The 20,408-nt window shown below is 37.9% G+C and overlaps 1 protein-coding gene across 2 annotated transcripts in view; it reads left to right on the top strand.

The window, feature by feature from the left end:
- The window catches only part of PIEZO2 (piezo type mechanosensitive ion channel component 2), a 441,513-nt gene that overhangs the window by 396,901 nt on the left and 24,204 nt on the right, over positions 1–20,408 (top strand). The window contains exons 38-43 of one of the 2 annotated variants that reach the window (XM_049769936.1): positions 898–1,064; positions 2,083–2,249; positions 11,030–11,200; positions 13,861–14,277; positions 15,021–15,283; positions 16,511–16,689. In XM_049769936.1, the coding sequence (XP_049625893.1) occupies positions 898–1,064; positions 2,083–2,249; positions 11,030–11,200; positions 13,861–14,277; positions 15,021–15,283; positions 16,511–16,689 (1,364 nt within the window). The remainder of the gene's footprint in view (positions 1–897; positions 1,065–2,082; positions 2,250–11,029; positions 11,201–13,860; positions 14,278–15,020; positions 15,284–16,510; positions 16,690–20,408) is intronic. The other variant, XM_049769937.1, reaches the window with a different exon arrangement.

Genomic DNA, 20,408 nt, shown 5'->3' with positions numbered 1-20,408 from the left:
AAATTCTGGGGTCTTCAATTAATGGGACTAGTTAGCTCCTGTTGATTTCTGCCATGCCCACCTGAAATCTGTCAAAGACTACCCCATTCATCGTGAAATTTGGTGAATGGGGAGGGAGAAATAAAACAATATCTTCCTCCTGGGTCCCTACTCTTTGTTTCATTACTAGGTCAAAATCTTATCCATGCTTGTGTTTAAAAGGACATGGAAAGGAAATGGAGAGAGAATATAGTGGGTAGAGCATTTGCCTTGAGGCAGCCAGCCTTGATTCAATTTCTGATGCCCAATATGGTCCCCCAAACCCATCAGGAGTGAGTTCTAAGTGTAGATAAAGAGTAAGCCCTGAGCACAACTGAGTGAGGTACTGGGGGGTGGGAGGAGTTAAGGAGAGCAAATGACAACCTGATTACAAAAGATAAGTGGTGTTGAAGCTTAGAAGTAAAAGCCAAACACACACACAATACACACATAAAAACAACAATATATATTCACTAGACTCAAAAGTCAAATAACATTTTAAAAATCTGCTTAGTTTGGTTGTGATGTCATTGCAGATTCACAGTAACTTCCTGTCGCACATGCCCTTTTTTTCATTTTAATATCGTTATTTAAACACCATGATTACAAATATGTTTATAGTTGGATCTTAGTTATAAAAAGGAACACCCTCCTTCACCATTGCAACTTTCCCACCACCAATGTCTCCCAACTCCCTCCTCCCCCACCCCTAGCCTGTATTTGAGTCAGGCATTCTATTGAGAAGTCAGCACCCCTCAGCATGGTAGGTACACAGGGAGAGGTCAACTATGGCTTTGGTAAAATTTTACTGTGATGAATGACAACAAAATGGCTCACGTTATTTTGTCCCTTTGAAATCAGGTATTGTCTTTCTCCTAGATAACATCATCAAGAGGATATTTAATATTTTGAAATTTACCTGGGTCTTGTTCCTGGCTACCGTGGATAGTTTCACAACCTGGCTTAACTCTATTTCAAGGGAACACATTGATATCTCAACAGTCTTGAGAATTGAAAGATGTATGCTGACCAGAGAAATTAAAAAGGTAACACTTGTCTTACTTGTTTCACTCTTCCTACTTTATGCATACTTTAAGTAAATGTGTAGAAAGAACTCCAACTAAAATAAAATAAATAAAATAAAATAATAAGACAAATTTTTCCTGACAATTTCTGATTAACTCCCTTGGCTTTTCTTTATATTTAATTTTTCTCCTGAAAGAGATATATAGAGACTGAGAGAAACAAAGAAAGTACATATACACTGGAATAATATATAGTTATTAATTCTCTTCTCTCCATCACCAGACATGATGGTGCATAGTTTGTCTTTTACCCATGGACAATTATGTTGTTTATTTTGGGAAGTTTGATATGAAGAATTTTATAACCTGCCTAGAGTAACTCAATATATAGTTGGGATGCTCAAAGGGCTGGTGAGGTGCAGGTCACTCCCCAGAATTGCCAGCACTGCTGAGATGACTTCAATCACACAGCAGTGTCTGGCCTGAGCAATACTGTGTCACTGGACCCAAGCACTGAACTACTGTCACCCATACTGTAAATTAAGTATCTGGGAGTAGAGAGAAGATCCTTCTCCAGAGGAGGCATATATGTGTGTATATATTTATATATGTGTGTGATCTCATATATATAATATATATTATACATTAATATTTATTATATATGTCATCTCATTTGGTGTTTAGGTTCTAATTTTCATTGTCAGTATAGCAGAGCCAAGAATTTAACCCAAAGCCTCACAAATAAGACATTTGCTTGAGCCATATCTAGGCCTAGATTATATGTGAAAATAAAAGTTTCAATCTGGAAAACTGAATGTGACTTATAAAACTATCTACAAAGATAGTTTAGCATCATTTAGTTCTATTTGAATCATTAATTCAAAGCATTAATATCATTTCCCAACCTGGTTAGTACTGTCCTTGTCCTTATTTTAGGTGTGTGTGATGGCTGAGAATTATTGTGAATTTTGAGAAATGCCAGGCAGCTGCAGAGACCAGTTTTATTATAAGAACTGTCACTGTGTTTTCTTATCTGCAGGGTAATGTGCCCACTCGAGAGAGTATCCACATGTACTATCAAAACCACATCATGAATCTTTCAAGGGAGTCGGGACTAGACACAATTGATGACCATCCTGGCACCTCCTCGGGTGCCCAGACAGCCCACAGGATGAATAGCTTAGAATCACATGACAGTATTTCCAGGTATTTCACCTTCTAAACAATTATTTCGTTTTAAACAAAGGTTAAAGAGTTGGGTTTCAAAGCTCTGAGAAATGAATGTATGAGTTGAAAGCTAACAAACTCTGCATAAATGATTGCCCAGCTTCTTTAGGCTATCTCTGAGTGTACAACAAAGCAAAAGGAATATAACTAGTGCTTGTATCAAATCAGCTCTAAATAGAAGGTAAACTGTAAGGCTTACCTTTATGGTTCTTCAGCCTGGCCACAGGCTAGAGATCCAGAAAGCAAGTAAGAGCTGCTTTTGTGGACCACAGAATAGTTTTGTCTTTAGAACAGCATAGTTAATGCTTTCTTTTTTCCTCCTGTAATGCTGCACAGTATTATAAGGAAACATATTTACTTACTCTGCAAAGTTATCTCCTGTGTTAGAATAATCTACTGACAGCTGGTATTCTTGATCTTTTCCTTTCCAAATCATTATTTTGTGGTACATAATGAAAATTTGTGAAGTTCTTTCAACTTCCATCTTCCCTAAGTGTGTGGTCACAAACATTTCATGATGTAGAATGTAATTGCATTCTACAATTAGTGTTAGACATGGATTAGCAATTAGTGTTATACATGGATTGGTTTTTATTTTCTAAAGCCCTATTAGATGCCTACTCTTATCATTTACATTTTACAGAAGACAAAGTTTATTTACAGAATAGGTAGCTTACAGAATACACACAGCTAGTAAGTCTCTAAGTCAACCCAAATAGATCATCAGAAAGTTAACTAACTCTCATTGTCTCTTTCTACCATCCATGCTAACTTAGAGAAAGAACTGACCTTTCTTTCAGATAACCTGACCCAGAAAACCTTCTTATTACTTTACACCATCATTCTCTTCTTGATAACTGCTGTCAACTATTTAGAGTTAACTTTTCAGTTAAGCACAAGTAATTTTAGGAGGAAAACTACTTGGCTAGGGTGACTTTGCTGTGCTGAGTACCTTATATCCATCTTCAATGGTAAAAAAAAAAAAATCTATCACTAAAACATACATGTATTGCTTTTAGTAACCAAGTTAAATAGCCTTTGTTCCCTGGCCAGGTGTTGGACTGATTCTGAGAAAGAGCCCCTAAGAGTAAGTATCATCTCTCAGTGATTTCAACCTGGACTAGGAAACCCGATCTGGTATGGAGAGCAGAAAGCGATTGTGCACATCATCTTGGAAGCTTCCAGTTCACTCTCAGTTACACTCTATTCCCTGAGCAAGGACCTAGTGGGCTGGTAGATGATTTGTTCTTTCCAAATACGTCAAATGTTCCAAGACAAACTAAGGAAGGGAACTGAGGCTTTGTTACAACTAGCAATCCCAAAATACATAAATCTCAGTTGAAATTACGATCTGAGCAAGATAAAAAATGTTTGCCTGGGAAAGCTATTTTTAGCTATTACTGAAGTGCTATATCAGAACATTTCCAAATGTACCTACTTTTCTGCTGCCCCAGCTGTCTCTGCTGATCCTGATCTTGGTTTATTGAGATGAAAAGATATTTTTATTAAATATATTTTATTTAAGTAACATGATCATATTTGGGTTACAGTCATAACCAGAACACCCCCCTTCACCAGTGCAACATTACCCCCTCCCCCTTCCCATATTTATCACATATCCATATTAGTAAAAATAAAATTTTAATGGAATGTATACTAAAATCATGCTATTTTTTCAAAATATGTGTTTTGATTTAAATGTGAATTTTATAAATATAAAAACTCCACATAGAAATATTTCCTTCAGGGGCCAGAGCAATAGCACAGCAGTAGGGTGTTTGCTTTGCAAGTGGCTGACCCTGAACGAATCTGCATTCGATTCCTGGCATCCCATATGGTCCCCTGAGCCTGCCAGGAGCAATTTCTAAGTGCAGAGCCAGAGTAACTCCTGAGCACCGCTAGGTGTGGCCCAAAAAACAAAAAATAAAAATTTCTCCCCCGTCTGTCCCAAATAAGTACTATCCTTTTAAAAAATTTTAAGGGATATTAAAAGACATTGTATTTTATTTTCATTTGTAACTAACCATTACTCCAGATTTCTAAAGAAAAGGCAGGAGATTTGTTTCCACAAACTGCAACTATTGTAGATATTTTTATAAACTAAAGAAGCAAGATGCAAGCTCTGAAGTATTTCAAGCTCAAACCATTTATTTGAGGGCCGGCGTGGTGGCGCTAGAAGTTAGGTGCCTGCCTTGCCTGTGCTATCCTAGGATGGACAGCGGTTCGATTCCCCGGCATCCCATATGATCCCCCAAGCCTTGAGTGACTTCTGAGCGCATAGCCAGGAGTAACCCCTGAGCGTCACCGGGTGTGGCCCAAAAACCAAAAACAAAACAAAAAAAAATTTTTATTTGCAAATTGTGACTTTTAATCCCTAGAAGAATGTAGATAGTTAAAGCCATGGATTTGGCAAACAACAATTTGTTTATCATCTTTCTACACAAGCATCTGTACTTTTGTCAGTCATTGACCTCTGGTAATATTCAAATTTCAAAAAGGAACTTTAGTTGAATTGTCTTTGGTTCACAGGTGCTGACTGTGCCTTTTTCTGAGTCTTCCTGGAAGCGTGCCAGTCAGCACTTTGTAAAGGATCTTTAACAGACTCCAGTGAGATAATCACTGTTGTTAACATTTTATTTTTATATTTAGCAAACCATAATAGCTGTCCTATTAGAAGTAATAACTGTCCTATTGTGTTGACCTTCAATTTGTTCTTGTTTCTACAGTTATTTCTCTAATTCATATCTCAATTATTTCACCCTGATTGTTTTCTCTTTGACTCTTTGTCATGTTAGTACTGAAAAGTTATCTTTAACTCTGTTCTACCCAGATTCTTACATATTCCAACTTATTTTAAGGTACCTGTTCATATAATAAAAAAGATTTTATAAATGCATGAGTATGGTGCACTCATGATCATGTCTAACAAAGAAACTGAGAGGCAAAAAGTAGAGACAAGCCAAGATGCAGACTAATGTCGTCTTCTGATTAGAGGGCAAAAGAGTAAACTAGGGGGTCTAAAGGCTACCAGATACATAATCTATCTGCTATTCTATTCATAACCAAGCAACTGTTTGAAATAGAAAAAGTAGAAATAAAAAAACTGGTAGAAATAGAAAAATGCTGATACTGTGAAATATTTCACATAATTCTTTCATTCATTATTTCTTTATCTCTTGTTCTTTATTCCTCCTTCTTTGTTTTTAATTTTTTGAATATCATGTACTACTGTCCCACTGCACTCAACGCTGGCCATATATTACATTATAGACTGGGTTTAGTGCAGATTTTCTCCCCATGATCTGAATTCCAAAATAAAATTTCAGACATCTCTTGTTAACTAAAATTTACATTTATTTTAATCTATCCTCACTCATCTAGTCAGGAATACAATTATATACATGCATGTATGTAATTTTGTTATTGCTAATTTACTTCTACTCTTTTAAAAATATATTATACCATATGTGATTTATATTATTATTCTGTATTTTTTACTGCTTGGTCACCTTATTTCATAATACAGATATTTTCTTTTATTATCTAAGTTTGAGACATTCAGTAATATGCAGTGACACTAATACTTTTTAATAAATCATTTTTGAAGTTTTGTAACATGAAATATAGTTTTCCAAAGAATAAAAATATATAAATATGAAAATTTTTATAAATTTTTCAGATTTCATAGTCACTAATAGTGATTTTCTTTTTGTTGTTGTTGTTTGGGTGGCCACACCTGGCAGCACTCAGGGGTTACTCCTGGCTTTGCGCTCAAAATTTGCTCCTGGCTCAGGGAACCATATGGGATGCCAGGGATCAAACTCATGTTCTTCCTGGGTCACTCATGTGCAAGGCACTTGCACACTGTGCCACCACTCCAGCCCCACCAGTAATGATTTTCTATATTAATAAATATTAAGTATGAGCCTGCCTTGAGAGTAGTTGACTCAAAGTAGTATTCTGTATCAAAAATAACTAAAGAGGATATTAGAAAAGTAGTGGAAATAAAATTTACATAAAATAAGCTTGTATATTTTTGTATTGTTAACGTTAAATTCCATAACAACTGAGAAATATGTATAATTATGATGTAATAGTCATAAATATCACCTGAGGAAAGAAAAAAAGAAAAATGGTGCCTTTAAATATGACTTAAAATTACAGAACCCATGATCAATAACTCTAAGAGATAATCATCTGCTTATAAGAAAGACTATCTTAGTAACCAATACTTTTAAGTTAGTATTTAATGAATATTTTCATTTCAACCTCAGGAAATGGGGTCTACTAAAAATAGGCTAGTACCTTATTAATAACTGAGTTAACAATTCACCCTTTTCTCTTTTTTACTTTTTTATTGATAAAATTTTAATCAATCAATAAGAAGAGATCCCCAGTTAAAAGTTGTTCTTGAGTTTCAGTCATACAAAGTTACAACACCCATTTACCAACGCATATTTCCTTCCACCAATGTCCCCAGTCTCACTCTAGTCCCACCTCCAGCCTGCTGCTATCAATTTTCAGTTTTCTTGATTAAAAGGTACTCCTTGTTTCTTTGCTTTAGAAAACTTTCAAGTTTCTAAGCAATAATTTGTCCATGTTAGTGTACACAGATAGATGGTGATTTTTTTTTACATTTTTATTGTAAGAATTTATTCAAGAGACAAAATTGATTAACATAATGAGGTAAACTAACATAACATAATATAGTAACATAATATATACTTGATATAATAATAATACATGTAAGTCAAAGAAATTTTCTGATTAAAAACACAAAATTTTTTCCATAATGGCTTACATATCTTTCACAGTAGTATTTTAGGTACATATTAACATTGAATCAGGGGAATATGCATCACCAAAGATGTCCTCCACCCATTCCAGTTCCCTTTCTACAACCCATATACCGCACCATCACCCCCCGGGCTGCTAGAGTAGATAGGTTTCTAAAAAGATAACACTCTTTCCTGGAAAGAATTCTGAGGCTGGAGGTTTTTTCTAGTCTACCTGCATAAGCAAGGCCAGTGTCATCCCCTGAAAAAAACACATGTTCAGAAACCCAGGCTGGGTAAGCCATCCCATGTGCCATGTACTCTGGGTGAAAATGATATCTCTCTTCAACCTTGGAAACACTATAAGTAAGATCAGATGCCAAGTAAATTTGTGTTTTCTTTAAACTATCGAAAAGCAAGATTTTCTTAAAATCCTGATAGAAAATTAAATCCTGTTTACACTTAATAACGTGAATGGTTATTCTATGAATTTAGATAATACATCAACCATTCTATAAACTAACTGAGATTAAATTGTTTCCTGGATTTGTTATTAAAAAGCTCCTCCCTGGACTAGGGAGATAGTACCATGGGCAGAGCACTTGCCTTGCATGCATCAGACCCATGTCATACCAGGTACTCCATAAGGTCCCCCAATTAAGGAAGGAAGGAAGGAAGGAAGGAAGGAAGGAAGGAAGGAAGGAAGGAAGGAAGGAAGGAAGGAAGGAAGGAAGGAAGGAAGGAAGGAAGGATAGGATGGAAGGAAGGAAGGGAGGGAGGGAGGGAGGGAGGGAGGAAGGGGAAGGAAGGAGGAAGAAAGGAGGAAGGAAGGAAGGAAGGAAGGAAGGAAGGAAGGAAGGAAGGAAGGAAGGAAGGAAGGAAGGATAGAAAGTGAGGGAGGAAGGAAGGATAGGGAGGGAGGAAGGGAGGGAGGAAGGAAGGAAGGAAGGAAGGAAGGAAGGAAGGAAGGAGGAAGGAAGGAAGGGGAAGGAAGGGGAAGGAAGGGGAAGGAAGGAGGAAGGAAGGAAGGATAGAAAGTGAGGGAGGAAGGAAGGATAGGGAGGGAGGAAGGAAGGAAGGAAGGAAGGAAGGAAGGAAGGAAGGAAGGAAGGAAGGAAGGAAGGAAGGAAGGAAGGGAGGGAGGGAGGGAGGGAGGAGGGGAAGGAAGGAGGAAGAAAGGAAGGATAGGGAGTGAGGGAGGAAGGAAGGAAGGAAGGAAGGATAGGATGGAAGGAAGGAAGGAAGGGAGGGAGGGAGGGAGGGAGGGAGGAAGGGGAAGGAAGGAGGAAGAAAGGAGGAAGGAAGGAAGGAAGGAAGGATAGAAAGTGAGGGAGGAAGGAAGGATAGGGAGGGAGGAAGGGAGGGAGGAAGGAAGGAAGGAAGGAAGGAAGGAAGGAAGGAAGGAAGGAAGGAAGGAGGAAGGAAGGAAGGAAGGGGAAGGAAGGGGAAGGAAGGAGGAAGGAAGGAAGGATAGAAAGTGAGGGAGGAAGAAAGGATAGGGAGGAAGGAAGGAAGGAAGGAAGGAAGGAAGGAAGGAAGGAGGAAGGTAGGGAGGGAGGAGGGGAAGGAAGGAAAGAAGGAAGGATAGGAGTGAGGGAGGAAGGAAGGAAGGAAGGAAGGAGGAAGGAAGGAAGAAGGAAGGAAGGAAGGAAGAGGAAGGAAGGAAGGAAGGAAGGAAGGAAGAAGGAAGGAAGGAAGGAAGGAAGGAAGGAAGGAAGGAAGGAAGGAAGGGGAAGATAGAGAAGGAAGGAAGGATAGGGAGTGAGGAAGGAAGGAAGGAAGGAAGGAAGGAAGAGGAAGGAAGGAAGGAAGGAAGGAAGGAAGGAAGGAAGGAAGGAAGGAAGGAAGGAAACTCTCCTCTTTCACTTTTAATCATCACCTTGCTGGAAGACCACTTGATCACAGTACAAGTGAGCCAATTGAAGAGTTTTTGTCAGTTGTGAAAATGGGTTGATGTAACAGTAACATCTACCAAAAAAATCAACAAGCTAATAAAACTTTTGAATTAGTACATACAATGTGTTCCCTATTAAAAAAAAATCTGAACAGTATTACAGGGGAGAATACACAGTAGTTTTCTGCCTGTAAACACCTAGAAGGCCCTGAGATCACAACTCTAAAAAATTTTAAATGAAAGTCAAAGACCCAGTTTCCTCATCTCAGAAGTGATAAAAAAGAAAAGGGGGACCTGAAGATGAGACTTGACTATTTCTAAACTCAATGGTTGCTCTTGTCAAAATGGAGATGGAAATTTGCTTCTCCCTATGCTTGCCCAGGACATTTGTAGTTTATCTTGACATCAGCTTTATATTTTGTCGATGTTATGATGACTTTGAAAGGAACCTCTGTCTCTGTCCTTATGTGTGACCATTTTATTGGTCATATGCACTTCCTAGTCCCTGTTTTAATTTACATAACTGACATGTACAGAATGGCCTCACTGGAGTGCTCATGATATTAGCTAAAGCTCTTGGAACTTAAAAAGTCCTTTACCAGGTTTCACGAGTGAGTGCTTTTCATTCATCACCAGGAAGATGTTGCCAGCATTGGCTGTTAGTTGAGTACACAGAAGGCTTCCTAGTCTGGACACTTGAAAATTATGTTCATCTGAGAAATCAGACATCCTGCCTCATAAACGCCTGTCCTCCAAAAGCAGCCAGGTCATTAGCTTTCAAATTGAAAGATAAATATTCGGAGCCAGAGAGATAGCATGGAGGTAAGGCGTTTGCCTTTCATATAGGAGGTCATCGGTTCGAATCACGGCATCCCATATGGTCCGCCGTGCCTGCCAGGAGCAATTTCTGAGCCTGGAGCCAGGAATAACCCCTGAGCACTGCCAGGTGTGACCCAAAAACCACACACACACAAAAAAAAAGAAAGACAAATATTCCAGCAGCCTATAGTTTCTTGGGGGTTAGGCTTTATGCCTATCTAGAGTAATGCCTTTGCCAAAATTTGCTTCTTCTTCAATAGCATCACCCAAATACATCCAGTGCTGAATCAACCTGCCTTTTTGCTTCAGTTGTTCCATTAGGTAACAAGAAATGAATATTTAAGCCAATTGCTTCTCACCCTAAAGATATTCTTCAAGATCTATATCTGATCCCAAAAGGGGAAAAGATCATTAGACCAATTGAAAAGTTAACAGACAAAATTATCTTGCCATTGTTGATTTTTTTTCACCATATGTCATTTTATTATTTTTATTTTTATGTTGGTTTATATCCAGTTGCATATCAAACCAGCATTTCTTCTATATGCAAGGCATCTGGTTTGGCTTAACTGAATATAGCTTCAAAAATGGGTGGCAAATTCAGTTTGTTATGGTCATTCCTGAGTTTCTATCTCTCATTGAAGACAAAGGAAAAAAACCAAAATTGTTATATTTATTTGACACCAGCAAATTATTTGTGCTGGAGAAACTTGGTTGTAAAATTCTCTCAAGAAACTGAGGAAGGGACCAGAGAGGTAGCGCTAGAGGTAAGGCATCTGCCTTGCAAGCGCTAGCCTAGGCGTCCCATATGGTCCTCCCAAGCCAGGGGGATTTCTGAGCGCATAGCCAGGAGTAACTCCTGAGCATCAAATGGGTGTGGCCAAAAAAAAGAAAGAAAGAAAGAAACTCAGGGAGCTCAAAAGAAAGCATATTTTCTTTGATTAAAAAAATAATAAAGCTATATGAACTCTGCTCTTTAAAAAAAAGAAATGTTGGGACTATTCCATATGTCCCACCTATAGAAAGTAACACTTCCTAACTTAACACAATATATTATATTACATAATATTTTCAAAACCCAGGTATATTATCATCCTGCCAAACAGGTTCTTTCCTGTCCCTGAGCCTGCTATGGTGGTTGCGTTGTCTGTGGTGTCAGTGTTGTGTGTGGTTTGCTGCATGGCAGTGTGTGTTGGTCATTTGATCCATGTGTAAATTGATGTTCCACTGGTGTTTTAACACTGTGTCTCTGTAACTGTTTGCGCTGCTAGCTGCTACACTGAAGCAACCACGCTGCTGTTCTCAAGGCAGTCTACCCTTGATGATTTAGATGGACCAGAAACTGTTCCTAAAACAAGTGAGCGTGCACGTCCTAGGCTCCGTAAAATGTTCAGCATGGATATGTCCTCCTCATCAGCTGACAGTGGCAGTTTAGCATCAAGGTGCTTACACTTGTGCATGCTTTGTTCTGTAATTCTATCACTTTTTCCCTTTGTGTCATTGCAAATATAAGTTCATCCAATGTGTTCTTTTTTTGTTTTTTAACCGTTTTTATTTTAAGAATTTGCATGACTAACAAAAGCACAATCATGCCGTACTGGAACAGAATTGTCATTCTCCGGACAGCATTCTCTTCAACTAACTGTTGTTGAGTTTTTGTCTGTTGGGATTTTATTTTTAAATTTCTTATTATTAAAATTGTCCTCTGTTTTGTAAGTATTGCACACTTTCCCTTTGCAAAAGGGATAAGCGTGTTTTGTGCTTGCTTGAGAGCTCCTGTAGGCTGTCCTCAGGGGAGAAAATGTGGCAGGAATTGGAGAAGATTATCATCATTTCATCAATAGAGACCTACAGGAGGAAAAAGCCCAAGTCTGCCATATGTAGTCATTTTGAGTTAAAACTAAATATACTGCATTTGTGTACATAGCTGACATAAAATTCAGAACACTCTTTGCCAATTTTAAGGAACAATACAGTATAGTAGAACATTTCATCTATATACCCTAATAGTTTGTGTTTTGACAAATACTTCGAGTTTGAATGTTCTCATTAAATTCTGCCATAGTAAACATTTAGAAAACAAATGAACTGCATATAATCCTGAAGTTCTTTGATACACTTTTGAATGGTCAAAGAGTGCTCAGAAGCATCAGTCACATTGAGCTTATTCTAACACCAAAGTAACCTGGTCACAAAGAAATTTTAGTTTTGAACATTTATAGTAGCAGATTGGAAATTATTCACTTCTTTGACATGGTGCTGCACGTGAGTAGGCTGGCATTAAAGGGACTGCCTTGGCCATTTGAAAGTTCTTCTGGAAGCCACATATTGTGCAGTGGTTTTCAACAATTGGTGCCTTACCAGTGATCTACAGAAATTTTGGTCTATAGAAATTTTCTGGTGGCCTGTAAAAATTTCACTGAGTAGTTTTCAACAGTTGATCCATGGTTGGTGCTGACCTGTAAATGTGAAACAATAGAAAACCACTGTGCTATGCCAATCTGCTTTATTGACTCCTGAAGGTACCTTAAACTCTTCAGAGTCAGATCAGATCTAAATCCATAGAGAACATGCCTATAATTGAATAGAGTTTCACTCGAATCTGATGTGAGTTTGGCTCCAGTGGTCTGAAAATTCTCTGGGCTTCTCAATTTCTTTCTTGGAGCCTATGTCTAGTTGAGGTAAGAAGCTACAAAGTTCTGGTTTGGCTTGGCCTTTTAAGAGTTATTTATGTAATGTGCTCTCTTAAGCCCAGAGTATTGTGCTGTTAAACATATGTAAAAGGACCAAGGTCTCATGCAGAAATCTTGGTCCTCTTTATTTAGTATTAGTATTTAGTCTCAAGATGCCAGGGCATGCTCTATATAGATTTATTCATTCACTGATACTTCTACTCCAATAGCCATGACAATCAAAAGGATAAAATGTGTACATTTGATAATCTCACTGTTATGAACCCTAACTGCTCTTAATGCCAGTTAGAGAATAATACATATTTTAGAATCTAACAAATCAGTCCTATATCTACCAGATCCCACAGCTTCAGATAATTTTTATAATCTCCCTCAGGGCCGGGATTATATCTAAAATAAATGATGATAAAGATGTGCTATTAACTTTGCTGGTGTGGCTACTCTATATTTATTTTCAGCTCTTATTTGAACCTGTTAATGAGAGTTAAAAAATAAAGTATTAAGAGGAGAAGAGGGATGTAGGAAAAATTAACAGGAATCAAATTGAAAAAATAAGAGTGAGGAGAAAGGTAAAACACCCTATGGAAAATGAATACTACACTGGAAATTTGTAGAAGACACTAAGTTGAAGATGTTGAGAGAGTGCATCCTGTGAGCAGATCGAGTATCCTCAGGGAAAGGTCTCACAGGGACATGTCAGTAATGGACAGGAAAAGTGCCCCCCAAAACAACAGTGATGTTTGGGAAACAAGGTGAAAATTCAGTTGAGGTAATAATTGAGGTAATAAGCAAGGTGAAAATTCAGTTATATGTAATAAACACTTTTAGAAATAGATAAGAAATGAAAGGCAAAGAACAAATGCTAAGGAAATGTGCCATATTTGATAAAGCCTGCCATTATCTAGGTTAGTTAATGTGTTATGGCTCCTATCATCTCTTTCTTGACCAAGGTGGGTCTACTTCATAGAACTGAAAGTCGAATATATCTAAGCCATGATCAACAGACCCCTAAAGACCAAACTTTTGCTTCTTTTATCTTTCTATAAAGCCTTATAATGGTAGGTATGCTAACAATGTCTTTATTTGGAAAACAACACTTGATCCCAAGGTGAAAACTCTTGATATTATTGTAACTACTTCTCTCTCTAGGTAGATTGAGAAACTTGTGAGCCATGACTTGTTCTGATTTTCAACTATCTACATAACCTTTCTATGTGGTCTCTGCAAACCAAACATGACCTCCTGGAGGAACAAGCAGTGTCAGGGTTGGGATAAATCAAAGATGAGTTTTCACACAAATCATCAGCTTTGTGTTTGGAAGTGTTGAGAAAGTGTCTTGAGAATTCATCACGATTGTGAGGTAACTGGATGCTCAAGGAAGGTCTGTGCCTACCCCTTTCTCCTAACAGTGAACCCACACAGTGCACCCTGCTCTACTCGCGCCAGGGAACCACAGAAACCATAGAGGAGGTGGAGGCTGAACAGGATGAGGAGACAGGGGCCATCGCAGACACTGAAGAGGGATTTGAAACCGAAATGGATATGGGACCTGAGGAGTCTAAAGAGGGTGCTGAAGAGGAAGAGGTGGACCTTACCCCTGACATGGAGTTACCTCAATACTCTACTGAGGAGGGTGATGTAGAGGTTCCCCCCTCCTATAGCAAGGCTGTCAGCTTTGAGCGTCTGTCCTTTGGCTCTCCAGATGGCTGTGGAGGCCAAAACCATATGGCGATCAGCCCGGATGACAGTCGTTCTGACAGACTGGAGTCCAGCATCTTGCCCCCACTGACTCATGAGCTGACTGCAAGCGAACTACTGCTCAACAAGTAAGAATCCTGCCTATAGGAAGAAGAGCTTGGCTGCCTGCTGTGGTACTGTACTGGGGGGAACCTCCATGGAAGCACATGTCCACTTAGACATGGGTACATTAGGGAACTCCTTGTCTACTTACCTGTTGACGGCATGGGGGAAATCTCATATAAAGCATGTATACACCTAAATGTGGATAGAATGGGGAAGTATTTTATATATACATACTCACCTACACATGGATATTATGGGGAGAATCCAGTAGAAATATATGTCCACATAAGTAATGAACTCACATACAAACGTATGTTCAGGGACCAGAGAGATAACATGGAGGTGGGTTGTTTGATTTGCATGCAGAAGGACAGTGGTTCGAATCCCGGCATCCCATATGGTCCCCTGAGCCTGCCAGGGGTGATTTCTGAGCATAGAGCCAGGAGTAACCCTGAGCGCTGCCAGGTGTGACCCAAAAAACAAAACAAAACAACAACAACAACAACAACAAATGTGTGTTCACCTACACTCACAAAGCAGTTCAAACCAAGTGCCGGGACTGCAGTCACCCAGTGACACTAAAAAATCTAGCAAGAGCCACCTGTGCCCATATTTCTTCCTATGCTCCATAATAGTAATACATAATAATTGTCTCCACCATAAATCTGGGACTTAGGTCTGAGGAAGGGACAAGAACTATCACACAATTGCAACTTGTTTATTTGGAGATACTAAAACAAATGAATTGAATTGTTTATTTTAATAGGATGTTCCATGATGATGAGCTTGAAGAGTCTGAGAAATTCTATGTTGGCCAGCCCCGGTTCTTGCTCTTATTCTATGCCATGTACAACACTCTAGTGGCCCGCTCAGAGATGGTGTGCTATTTTGTGATTATCCTCAACCACATGGTCTCTGCCTCCATCATCACCCTTGTGCTTCCCATTCTGATCTTTTTGTGGGCCATGCTATCTGTCCCTCGGCCTAGTAGACGGTTCTGGATGATGGCCATTATCTATACAGAGGTAGGTATTGGATGAAACTTTCCTGAAAATTTATCTAAACAGTCACTTTAGGGAAACCTGACCCATGTAGAATTATATAGAATTTTACCTAGTTTTCACATTAAAAATGTCACATTGAGCAATCAACACTCTCAGATACACAGGTGAATAAAATAGTGATCTAGCATAAGTAAATGTCTTTATTTTTCACATGTAAATATCATTCGCCATCAATAAATACAGAAACAGTTTAGTAAGATAAAGTAATTGACCCACATTACTGAACTCCTAGTGGCGGCTAGACTTTTGAACTTGGTTGCCTGCACCATGGTACAATAAGTCTTTTGCATAATTAAGCATGGTGCCTGGTGCTGGTTAGCGTTTCAAATGCTCCAGTGTCAAGCTGTAGCAGGCGTACAATGGTTAGACATCTATGTTGCATGGATTCCATATCTGGCACCCCAAATGGTCCTCAAAGCCCTTCAGGAATGATCACTTAGCTCAGCCACACATATTTGATGACCCCTTAAAATAAATAAAACATCTTTCTGCTAATTCCTATCTGAATCAAATTATAGAGCTAAATAATTATTCAAATGTCTAAATATGGGACTGAAGCAATGGAGCAAGCAGTAGGGCGTTTGCCTTGCACACGCTAACTTAGGGTGGACTGCGTTCTATTCCCCAGTGTCTCATATGGTCTCCAAGCCAGGAGCAATTTCTGAGCACATAGCCAGGAGTAACCCCTGAGCATCACCATGTGTGGCTCAAAAAAAGTGAAAAAAAAAATATGTTTGATTATATTAGCAGAAATTAGTAAAAAAAAAAAAAAAAAAAAAAGGGGGGGCCGGGCGGTGGCGCTAAAGGTAAGGTGCCTGCCTTGCCTGCACTAGCCTTGGACAGACCGCGGTTGGATCCCCCGGTGTCCCATATGGTCCCCCAAGCCAGGAGCAACTTCTGAGCACATAGCCAGGAGTAACCCCTGAGCGTTACCGGGTGTGGCCCAAAAACCAAAAAAAAAAAAAAAAAAAAAAAAAACTCAAAAATAGAGATAGTTTCAGCAATGTCATGGGCACAACTGATGGCCTGAGAGCTTTATTGTCTATCTGTGAGAACATTAATGACTTAATACCACTTAAATGTACACATTCCTATCATAGCAATTGTCAAATGGAACTTTTTCTTAATTATGTTTTATATGAGATTATTCTTAAGTGGAATAATTTTTACTTTATCCTTCATGTGCAGGCAGCAATTGTGGTCAAATATTTCTTCCAATTTGGATTCTTTCCCTGGAATAAGAACTTGGAGTTGAAAAAAGATAAACCTTTCTTCCCACCGAATATCATAGGTGTGGAAAAGAAGGAAGGTTATGTTCTTTATGACCTCATTCAGCTGCTGGCTCTTTTCTTCCACCGATCAATTTTGAAGGTATGTTAATGGTTGGGCAGCCTTGTTACAACACATGTCATAATGATAAAGAAACAGAATACTACAATTGGGGATGTGGCTGAGGGTGGCATCAACTTCTGTGATTCTTATAAAAAGTATATAAATTCATGGAGCATCACTATCTCAAACTCTTTATGCTTAATAATGAAACATGAGCCAAATTTTCCATTTTCTCCTGTGGATAGGAAATGTCATAATTAACCCACATTGCTGAGAATTGCTTGAATGATATGCAATATGTCAATGCCTAAAACTATGAATTCCACTTCAGTTTAAAGTTAAAATATCAGAGAACTATAATTTGGGGTGGATTTCTTTTTGTCTTTATCTCAAAATCTGCCTACTTTTCTTTCTGGTAGAAATGCTTTTATGGAGTATTTTCTTATCATGTTACCATCTGTTTTGTTTATATTTATTATTTTTAATTTAAAACAACATAAATAACATAAATATAGTGTTAATGATTATTTTATGCATATCATTCTACCATCAGCATGCCCACTTTCTTCCACTAATTTCCCAAAGACCCTTCACACCTACCCTCCTCTTACCCACCAGGTCAGTTCACTTCTGTAGATCAACACTCCAGCCCTGTTGTTTTGGTCATCGGATGCCCCCTTACTATATTTCTTTATATTCTATATAAGTGGAAGTTATTCTGTGTCTGTCCCTCTTCAGAGAGGCAGCACTCAGCATGATAAACTACAGTTCCATCAAATAGTCATATTGCATGATTTCATTTTTTGTATAGACAAGTTATATTCAATTTGTGTATATGAATCATATATATGAAGTATATAGATGCTTTATCTAAGCATCTATGCTTGAACTGCTTGTTTTATTTTTTGGTAGTGGTGTACCACACCTGGTAGAAATTGGGGCTTGCTCCTATCTTTGGAGCTCAGGAATCACTCCTGGAAGAACTCAGAGAACTATATTGTGCCGTGGGATCAATCCGGATCAGCTGCTTGCAGTGCCAGAACCAACCAGCTATACTGTCTCTCTGGCCTTTTGTACAGCTTCTTTACTCATTCATCTATTCTTGGGTTAAAGCTTGAGTTGTTTCTATATCGTAAAACCACTGTTTTTTAGTTAAACTGTACATTAGAAGGTCTGATAAAGCGCAGAACCTCTGTTTTCAGTAAGTTTATTGGGTTATGATAACCATTCATTGAACCACTCAATTGAGAGCTATTTAAGGATTAACTACCTCATGAATAGTAATGCATGTAATCTACCTGAACAACAGTTTTTATTCATAAATATGACAAATTGTAAGCCAAACTTGTTAATATGTCATTCAGCTCTAAAAACATAAGAAATGATTGATAATATACGTTTTACGTATTGATGTACTCAACTTCACTTTAGCAATTTTTTCTTGTTTTAGAACAAATTAGCCCAAATTAATAAATCCCTATAGATGCATATACATAGAGATGCTCAGACCTCTGTAATAGTACATTCAACTACTCAATGGGCTATTTCTAACTATAGCAAACTATAGTTATACTTACCTGAATATGCCAAAATTAGCTGAACTGACTTTCATCAGAATATGCCTTAACCAAATCCTCTTTCTATTTTCCTTTCCTTGCAAAGGATGCAAATCCCTCCCTAAGCCTTTATTTTAGAGACCTGGTAGAAGTGAGAAATTTTTCAATAACAGTTGCATTTAAGTTTTGTGTTATCCATTTGTTTGGAAACCACATCCAGCAGTGCCCAGAGCTTACTCTTATCTCTTTGCTCATAGATCACTCCTGGTAGCATCAGATGCAGTGCTAGGGATAAAACTGAGATTGACTAGGTGAAAAGCAAGTACCATATTTTCCGGCGTATAAGACGACCCCCTAATTTTACAGTTAAAACATAGGTTTAGGCCTATATTCGCTATATTCGTTCCTGTGCTGCAACTGTATCTTCCACAGTGAGCCAATCACAACAAGCAAAGGTTCAAAGGTTTCACTGTAATAGACTTCCTCTCTAATTCTGGCCAATCTGAGCAGGCTTTTGACAGTGTAGATTCGGGTCCAGAACATTGTTTAATTTGCATGCATAAAAAGCCTGCTTGGATTGGCTGAGTTAGAGAGGCAGTCCGAGCAGCCTTGCAGCGATTGGTGCAGGATCCAGTTGGAAAATTCGTTTTGTGGCAATATTCAGACGATTTTCGTTTAGCGGCATATTGAAACATTTTTCGGGATATACTTGGCATATAAGACGACCCCCGCTTTTCGGTTGCCTTTTTCTTTTTGTTTGTTTCAAAAGTCGTCTTATACGCCGGAAAATATGGTACCTTAATTCCTATACTATCTTTCGGGCTCCTCTTCAACAATATTCTTAAATCTTAGACTGAATTTTAAACTAGACCTACCCTATTTCCCTATTGACATGTTCATTACTAAGTTAAAATTAATTTGAAGTTTGAACTGAACAATGAATTATAAAGGAACTTTATTAAGCATTCAGACACTTAGTAGAAATAAATCAGTTTCCTAGTATTACCCATGTCAATATCCTTCATCATTAGAGGCATGATTAGTATTCTTATGACTAATAGACATAGAAATGAGGAGCAAATCCATTTTATCAAAACGATTATGTGCAACAGTCAGCAGAGCAGAGTCACAATATTTATAAAGGCAAGCAACTAATTTATATAATTACTTATTTGATTTTTAGTTATCTATATTTGTGGCTTTTATTGTTACATAATATGATGTAGCATTAATGCTAATTAGCATGATTTTGTGCAAAATATACACATGAACTATCTATACCCATCTTCAGATTTAATTCAAAACTAAGGCACATAAAATTAAAGTAAAACTGAATGCTTTAAGAATGAAAGAATTAGGAGTAAACACTAAGAAATCAGAAGTAATTTGTGTGACAATTTTCTGCTACTCATTTTTAGCATTATATTTGATGTTGGGGGTGGTTACCTGGATACTGGGATAAAGGGTTTTCAAATGTAGGTCATTTAAGGAAACGGGGGACATTAATACAACAAGTTGGGTACTTGCCTTGTATGCAGCAAACAGACCCAGATCCTATCACCAGCACCTGATATCCCTGAGCTCCACCAGTGGTAAAACCTGAGCACAGAGAGAGAAGTAATTTTGAGCACTTTCAGATGTGCTCCTCCCAAAAAAGAAGAAAAATTGAAACCAGCTAGCCAAAATACAGTATATAAATTTTTCAGTTCTAATATTTATTTTCTTTACTAATTTCTAATATAAATGGCCTTATGTTTGATCTATACAATTTTAATTGTCAGCATTTAAAATGTGATAATATAAATTAGGTAATTTTAGGATTCTCTTGAAACTTCTGAATCCTTTTGCAAATTATATAAAAGTTGTATGTAAATATGCTTTAAAGCCAAGGCCAAAGCTATAATACACTTGCTTTGCATGTGTCTGATCTAAGATTGATCCCCGAACACTCCAGATGGTCTCTTAAGCCCTACCAGGACCTAAGCAAGGACCAGGAGAAAGCCTTGTGCATCACCAGGTTGTGGTCCCAAAGCAAATGAAAACAAACTTTATAATGTTTCTATTTTCATTAACATTTAACTGATAAATCTGCAATTTTATATTTTTAACATGCAGTAAGCAACATTTTGGTCCTTCATATTGATATACTTGCTCTGATTTCTTTGAAAATTTTATTTATATGTTGATTATGTAAAATTTAGA

The sequence above is a fragment of the Suncus etruscus genome, chromosome 3, assembly GCF_024139225.1.
Source record: "Suncus etruscus isolate mSunEtr1 chromosome 3, mSunEtr1.pri.cur, whole genome shotgun sequence".
Taxonomy (NCBI): Eukaryota; Metazoa; Chordata; class Mammalia; order Eulipotyphla; family Soricidae; genus Suncus; species Suncus etruscus.
Note: the sequence above shows the minus strand (reverse complement) of the source record. Positions and strands in the feature narration are given on the sequence as shown.